This window comes from Cynoglossus semilaevis, unplaced genomic scaffold (genome assembly GCF_000523025.1).
Source record: "Cynoglossus semilaevis isolate Cse_v1.0 unplaced genomic scaffold, Cse_v1.0 scaffold1854, whole genome shotgun sequence".
NCBI classification, from domain to species: Eukaryota; Metazoa; Chordata; class Actinopteri; order Pleuronectiformes; family Cynoglossidae; genus Cynoglossus; species Cynoglossus semilaevis.
Window position 1 is genome coordinate 18,492 of NW_007585157.1, and position 8,728 is coordinate 27,219.

Sequence of the window (8,728 nt, forward strand, 5' to 3'; positions counted from 1 at the left end):
TATATATATATATATATATATATAGTATATATATTATATATACATATAATATATAAAAATAGATATCAAAAAGGATGTGGCAGCATACTAACACATTGCAGCGCATCCTAAACAAACAGAGACAGAATCATTAGCATATATTCAACTTCCTCTTCCTCTGCTTCAAAACGTGCTGAAAGTGGAACTACCGTTTGTGTTGGATTGCCACAATAACCATTTTATTTCCATTGTCTTGTTCTGACCAAAATCGTAATCGAAATCAAAGTTCAATTATTTGCCCAGCCTTATCACATGGTTCAAGTGACTCTTTGTTTACTGGTGTTTTCAACTGAACTGTGCTAATGGCGTGGAATCTCTGCTCACTTTCTGTTTAGTTGTCTGTATCAACAGTACAGGAAGTTTCATTTTATTCATCTTTTTCATATTATTTTCATATAATTTATCCTTAGCTTTGTTGATATGCTGTCTAACATGGTTTCAGTTTTAAGTGATGTCTTACTGTGGTGCAGGGTCGATCCTACACACTACAGCAGTGGTTTCTCTAACCTTTTTTGTACCAAGGACCGGTTGGCTGGTAACAGCCGTTACTGAGGACCTGTAATACTGCGCCATCATTGAAAGGATCATTCAATTTTAAATATAAAACATCTTTTAGACTTTATTCTGTATCAGAGTCTGAATGACCAATTGGTTTGAAACATTACCAGATTATCTTTAAATGAAGAAAGTAAATGGATATGACTTGATGTTTTTTTGACTGGTAGCAAATGACTTCGGTCCCTGAACCAGGGGATGGGGACCTCTTCACTACAGTACACATTACTCTATAATCCACTTATATAACACGGCACGGTTTATTGCACATTAATTGAAACCCAACCTTAAGAAGCATCAGTGACAATACTTATGTATGGGAAAAATAACGGTATCAGTGCATATCTTCCATAACATTCAATCATTTAATAATATATAGTTTGTGACTAGCCTTATATTATGTTGTTGAATTTAATAAAAACAAAAGATGTTTTGCACCTAAAGTTTCTATTGTAATAGTCTTTTGGACTAGGTCTCGTGTTTGTTGGATGTATTTGTTGTTGGGACTTTACTGCCACTGAATGAATGAACATTGAGGTTTTATTTTGTGTATGCGCACACGCATTGTCTTACCTTTTGATAGCCAGAGCCAGGTTCTCCATCTCCAGGTTTTGCTGCCTGATCTCTTTGGTGAAGTTCAGGATGACTTTTTCAAACTGGGGTATCAGTCTGGGTTCTGTCAGGCTGATGTTCTGGTACAACATTGCTGCTTGCTCATTTCTGGAGTGAGATAAGACGTTGACATAATATCTTAATACTTACATCTTGACAAGACTGTTAACATCATAGTACATATTTGAAAAAAAAATCCTGCTACACTTTACAATATAAATGATTAGTCAAAATATATATTCACAGATGCACACTCTGAGTTTAGGAAAGGAAAGGTCATTGTCATTGTGACACACATCACTGCACACAACGGGTGTGGGGACGGTGCCATGCTGAGAGCACCTCAGTGGTAATAGATTAGAATACTTCTCCAGTCGTTTATTTTTGCTTTATTGTTGGACCTGACGTTTTGCTATTAAAACGAATCGACCATCTACCGGCTGCTTCCATTCCTTGCCTGAAGACACCTCGCACAGCAAGAATATTTTGACTGGTACTGTGATCTGGATCAGAATATAACAAGAATCTTTCAGTGGTAACTTGTCAGCTGGTGGATTCAAACCTGAATTATTCAACAGTAAACAAGTGCAGCGATTTAATGCATAAGAGTTAATAATATCAAAACACAAAAAACATTTAAACAAATAAAATATGTTTTTGTCTTTTAATTTGTGTTTCCCAACAAATGCAGATAATATATCAAAACAAATGTATATGACCTATGAGCTTTATCTTAAATTATTTGTATTAGAAATTAGACAAAATTGATTGATATATTTGTAAATAAGACAACATACATACTACTGCAGTACTGTTTATCAACTAGTAAAAACGTTATTTGCTGCCAACTTAGTCAACGTCACTGTTTGAGTCACTGCAGTGAGAAAGCGTTCATTATCGCGGTTTGACAGTAAAAGCTGAAGTTGAGTGTGTGTGTGTGTTCACAAGTTTGCTTTTTGACAGGTTGGGTGGGATTTATTCTCTGTGTACAGATGAGGCTAATCACACTATTTGCTTACAGTGACACACTAGTTAAAACAGAATGACATATAGAAACACTGTTTTTGTTCACCTGTCTGCTCTTAAATCCACTTCTACTACAGCCCTTACATATTTATTTAGCCTAAATAAATGTCCAACAGACATGACCACATTATAAAACTGAGGAAAGATAATCCAAAACAGTAACTGTCTCCTACTGTCTCCTAAATCTGCTATATTTCAATAATATCAATATTTTCAGATACTGAATTCAATATCCAAGTGTTTTTTTTTTTACACCGGATGCTGCCTGTTCATCTTTTTAATACGGCCCACCAAACCTTTCCAAATTATACAATTTATTTATGTTATCATTATACTTACCAATATACCAATACCAATATACAGAAAACTAAGCATATGGACAATATTGGCATATTGGCGTATTGGATATCGGCAATCGTCGTTTCGAAACCCACTCCGTTTACAAATTTATGTATTTTGCAAAAGTTATTATTATTATTATTATCATCCATCTTCGCCCACTTATCCGTTACCCGGATACACGGAACCGCACCATTTCGCAAAAGTGTTCAATTAAATATTTTTATATTTAAACACAAAATATCAATACATTATCTGGTGAATGTGTTTTTCCTGCCCTTCAATAGTTTTGATTTATTTTCATTCAGATTGCACAGATACCTATTCATCAATAATTAATGATGCATTCAGGAATTCAATATTTTGCCAATATAGTGTGACATCGAAGTAAAGATGAACCTACTTCAGGTCACCATTTGACCCATTGTGGTTATTCTCCAGTCAGGTTCTCTCTGCTTCTTATTTTTTTATTTCACTGGTCTCCTAGTCAGCTGAGACTGTGAATAATAGCCAAAATACACAGCTCCTTAGATAAACTGTAATCATAATGGTATTATTAATAGGAACCTAACAGATTCTTGTGCTAATTATCTACAACACAAAATATGTTTTCATCTCGTAGAAAGCAGACACTGTGTTTGCCCAGTTGTGTTTCCCATACTGCCACGTCTCAGCTGACTCTTGCAGCAGCGGCTTTTAGCAATGGATGATAAAAGAGTGTATTAAGCAAAAGGCACCGCTGTGACAATCAATGTTCTGATGCCACAGATCTGCAGCGGGAGGTAGAGTCTCATGTCAGGCTCGGGGCCAAAGATGTAAACATACAAACACTGCAGCTAATAAAGGAACATGGAGGGTACACAAATTTGTCCAGATTTTCCCAAAATGAACTTAATGTATAGACACTTAACTTTACACTGCTGGCCATCTCTGGTTTAACCATTAATGTAAAATATGTGGATTATTTCTTTATATTTTATGGTCAACTCAAAAGATAGAGCATATATGAGATACCAATGAAGGCTGTGTCAGTGTTTTACTTAAAAACTTTTGCATTTTTAGTAAAATGATTTACAATTTTTTTCACTTGGAAAAAAAGACAACTTATTTTTCTTGAAAAATCAGTTAAAAACATTACAGTCACAGACAGTATTGCAATTACTTAACAGGAAGACAATTATTAATGAAGTGATCGTGTAATTGGCCATAAAACATCTGAGTTTCCTAAGTTCAAACATCCCAGGACATTTGATGAGAAAAATGGGTTGAAAATATCTTCTTTACCCTCTGTATTTAAGCTGCTGATTTTAATTAGCCAAGCAACAAAATAGAACATTGAATAACCACGGCTGAATTAGGAACACAGTGTCCATTCATTCACCGTCCCTTCAAATCTAGCTCTAGGAGGTAAAAAATATCCAGGCTGGCTGTAATACAAATTAGTGATGAAGGCAGAACTGAAGCTTTAACCTAAAGACGACTAAAACTGGGGGTCTACTGAAAAATGAGTTTCCACCTTTTATAAAAACTGTTCACCGTCTATTTCCATGGTAGATCAACTCTGTAGAAATTCCGGGTTTACCAGGTCTACAAGGAGCAATTGGGCAAAAAAAAAACAAAAACAACAGGATGCCCATAACATAAACCCCCACAGTGGCAGCATCACACCTAGGGGCTTTTTGTTTTTAAAGCCAGAACTGTTTTTTTCTTGCCAGCTAAAAGACTTTAGACAAACTGGCTCACATGTTCACATCATGGACATCAGTAAGGTCAAAATCATGCATAAACATGCATAACCCCCTTAAATGAGGTTTTTTTTTTCAACAATACTACGTCTATATTTGGAGTATGGATATTCTATTTCTCATATGCGTAACTTATGTTAGAGTTCTACGTTGTCCACATGACCCTCAAATCCTCAATATCAGTATGTGGAACCCTGCAAAATTTAGATTCTGAGTGACAGTGCGTGGTCTAATTCGTGTATTTTGCAGAGATCATCTTGACATAATCCTGAACACTGTTCACAACACTGATATAATTTTCGAATTTCCATGAAGTTTCCCCATCTGCGCACTAGCCCTGCCGCTTGCAGACGACCAGTGTGCGCCCTCACCTGGGGATGAACTTGGCCTGTGCCCCGAGTCTGCCGGAGAAGTCTTCCCAGGCAGCAGACCAGACCTCTGCTCCGTCACTCTCCATGTCTTCACCGTAGCGATCGTAGAAGCCGCTGATAAACTCCAGCACGGTGACCGTGCCGTCCTCGCCCACGTCAAGCCTGTCAAACACGCTCTGCGCCGCGGCTGTGGACACTTGGAGCAGCGCACAGATGGTGAAGAACTGCCGTCTTTCGATCCTCCCAGAATTGTTCACGTCGTAGGCGTGAAAGAGAGAGCGTAGCCGATCACGCTCCTCTGAGCTCACGCCACTGATGGAGACATAAGGCTGACTGGGAACACAGAAAACGATTCATGAATAACGATTGACTAAACCTCAGGTCAACGGTGCAACTTCTTACCTCCTGATGGCTCTACTTTGATCTTATAAAAACATGTCTACAAGTGAAAGAAAAAAAAAACCCACTACAAAACACTAACGTTAATCCACATTTATAAATATAAAGCTTGAGTTCAAGCTCAAAACTCCTGCTCCAGGTTATTCCTGTTTGTTTTAGCCAGTTACGGAGCTGAGTCTGACACAGGTGAACGCAACAACCACCTGTGTTCGGCCTGTGTGTGTGTGTGCGTAACCTTTTCCTCAACAATAAAGGTCTGGGCTTGAGGCCAGAAAGAAAGTGCTCTCACGTGTTGGCTGTGGTGGCCTGTAATGGACCACGAAAAACAGAGATCTGCTGTGTAACTGCTGGATAATAGGAGAATTAAGATATTATATTTGATATACGTACTAGGATGCTCTCCCTGTTATTTACTCTAGTACTTATCACCTCACTATGTAAATCACTTTGACAAGTTGTTTTCACTCCAGTCTGTTTCTCAGTTCAGTTTCACATTACAGTGTTGTTACAATATTAACAATAATAAAATAGCAAGTAAATAAAATAAAATAAAAATGCCCCCTGCTCTTCATCAGATACCCGCCTGTCTGGTGGAATACATCTGTACAGTATTTTAACAAATATACTTGCTGTATTAAAACTACTTTTGTACTTTTGGAGATTACATTTTTGAGTTTCTGAAAAATGTTATTTTATTTATTTAAATTAAACAGCTTTTTAACTGCATAATTTCTCTCTGGATGCTCTCTCTTAATAAATGACTGCAGAAACAACAAAAAATGACAAAGGATTCTCTGTTGACACTTTTGTCTCACCTTGACAACTTCAGCTGCTTGTTGGTAATCTTCTCAGTGAAGGTGTCCTCCGCCTTGCACTTATCTTCCTTATCTTTGTGCTGTTCTTCTGAGCTGCTGGTCAAATCCTCAATGGTCACTGTTTCACATTTGTTACGAAGTCACAAAGGATGAAGCCTCAGAACAGGGCAGTTTGTTTTAAATGTTTTTTCTCTTTCTTCTTGCAAATAGCCTTCAGTCAGAACCAGTTTCATGCATAAGCAATAGGAGCATTTGAATGATAAATAAATGAGTCAGCAAGGGAATTGTCCTCCAATAGTTTTACAAACTACATTTGAATTCGCCTGCTTGATGTAAACACAGGAACGTTTGACTACATATCCCCCCCCAAAAAAAACTTCCATAACAAAAGATTAACCATATTCACACTTTTTTTCATCCCTTGGCTGGGTTTGTGACTTATACTCAGGTGCGACTTGTATATTAATATATATAATTTTACCAGGTTTGTTGTTTTCACACTGAGAGCCACTAGAGGGCAAGGCTTGGGCTACCAGTATCTGCTACTCCTGTACCACTGAAAATGTACATGTTCCTTATTTTCAGACTGACACCCACTAGAGGGCACTCTAGGCTTGTGTACCAGTACCTGCTACTTCTGTACCACTGAAAATTTACGTTCGTTATTGTCGCACTGACAGCCACTAGAGGGCACTGTTGCAACTTACGGCCCGTAGGAGTTTTTGTATTGTGGATAAACTCCAACATTTGAATTCACTTCTCTGATCTCTGGCTCAGAGGGGAGCTGGACACAGCCGTACAGATGGAGAACCTTTAGCCTGAAAAAAATAAGAACAAAAAAAGTCAAGGTAAATATGACATATGACAATGTGATGGTAATTCTAAGAGCCTGTCTCAGAAGGTAGACTATAGTGTGTTCTCCATGACGTCTGAAGTCATAAAGAAAATTTTTATTGAATGTGTGAATTCACCTCTGGCTGTTTCTGCAGCGCTGCAATATCTTCTCTGAGCTGATGTGGGGGGAACTCAGTCTAACTAAATGAACGTGTCCAGTCCAGTAACTGGCGAGTAGACTGATGCTGTTGCACGCGCACGCACACACACAGAAACAACAGAGAGAGAGAGAGAGAGAGAGAGAGAGAGAGAGAGAGAGAGCTTTACTCAGCTTTACTGTGCGATGATTAACTCAAAACTATGACGTTGACCAAGTTGGAAACAAAAACCATTTGTATTAGTTGATAAACAGTACTGTAGTAGTAGTAGTAGTAGTATAAATATTGTCTTATTTTCCAGAGGGTTCTAGAAACCCTGCAGCAACAAATCGGCACAAATATATCAATTAATATTGACTTTCTAAGATAAAGCTCATGGATCATATACATTTCTAGTGACATATCATCTGCATTTGTTTGGAAGTACAAATTTTCACCCTTGTGCGATCCTTTGCATTTTTGTACACACTGTTTGTCCTTGCAATGATTTTCATCTTGTCCCAGAATATGAGTATTAATGAATATGAGAAAAAGTTGGCACAAGTCATGCAGTACAGCAACATGGACACGCACACATACTCACGCACGCACACACGTGTACACACACACACACACAGACACAAAGACTTATTGGGACATTACAAGGGTTAATATTTTAATGAAGTATTTTTTGATTTACTGACTTGGTCACAGTGTTTTGCTATTTTTAACTATTATGCATTAAGTGTATGAATAATTGTAATTCTTACCTAAACTCTAGTCTAATCGTGCATTATGTACTTTATATTAATTGTTTGGCATATTATTTTAGTTATATTAGTTTTAGGTCTGCATGTTGAAAATCATGTGTTCAATTTTGACTGCAGCCTTAATTCCATATTAAACGTAGTGCATTCACCAATATTTGTGGATTTAACCACCTCAAAGCCAAGTTTGTTGTTTATTTACCCTCTGTTTCCTGTGCTGGTAGAGCTGAGATCCAACTGCTCATGTTTTCTACATGCCAGAGAAAGAGCCCGAACGGCTGTGTCTGTTACTGCTTTACAGTGACTCACATCCAGAGATCTGAAACATGTAGTTACAATGATTTCGGTAGACATGGTTCAGGGTGATATGTTAACAAAGGGACAAAGATGTTCATGTTTCATTATGTTGACCCTGGACCTAAGACATGGTGCGTATTTGCTGATATTCTGCAGTGTGAGGTCAGTGACCCTAGGGCAGGAGCTGAGAGTCAAACTCTGAAGTGTGCACAGTGTTGAAGCACAGTGGCCACAGTGGCATCAGTCACCTGTTAAAAAATTAAACAAAGGCTTTACATTTCGCAGATGATCAAACAGGGTTATATTCTAGTTTAAATCGAAACTCACTGCCTGAAGACCAGTGAGATTTAGAGTCAGGAGAAATTTAAGGTGTGACATCATGACTGTGAGGCTGGGCACCTTGACTTTAGGCACTTGTCCAATGTTGAGATGCTTCAGGCCTGGATACATCTGAAACACAGGGAGAAGACAATACTGGGGCAAATGACTATAATGAATGTATATAACACTAATGCAAAACAAACACGACTTAGACATGACAAACAGCGCTACAGCCATATAGTATATTTACAATGGTCAAAAAGTTATATTTAAATTTAAAAAAATACCTCACATATTGTCTGCAAACAGGAAGATGTGAGATACTGGCAGCCAAACACCTGCAGTCTGCACAGACTCAGGAAACAAGAAAAAAACAACATAAGAAATAATACGGACATGTTATATATATATATACTGTATATGGAAATTTTATTGTACATATTATATATACACATGTTATTGGACACATTA

At 37.6% G+C, this 8,728-nt stretch overlaps 1 protein-coding gene across 1 annotated transcript in view; it reads right to left on the bottom strand.

Annotated features, from left to right (window-relative positions):
- Positions 1-8,728, bottom strand: part of rasef (RAS and EF-hand domain containing) — a 38,741-nt gene that overhangs the window by 16,206 nt on the left and 13,807 nt on the right. Inside the window, exons 2-6 of the mRNA XM_008337673.3 lie at positions 8,264-8,386; positions 7,949-7,958; positions 5,902-6,019; positions 4,688-5,020; positions 1,168-1,314 (exon numbers count right to left, since the gene is read on the bottom strand). Of these exons, the coding sequence (XP_008335895.1) occupies positions 1,168-1,314; positions 4,688-5,020; positions 5,902-6,019; positions 7,949-7,958; positions 8,264-8,386 (731 nt within the window). The remainder of the gene's footprint in view (positions 1-1,167; positions 1,315-4,687; positions 5,021-5,901; positions 6,020-7,948; positions 7,959-8,263; positions 8,387-8,728) is intronic.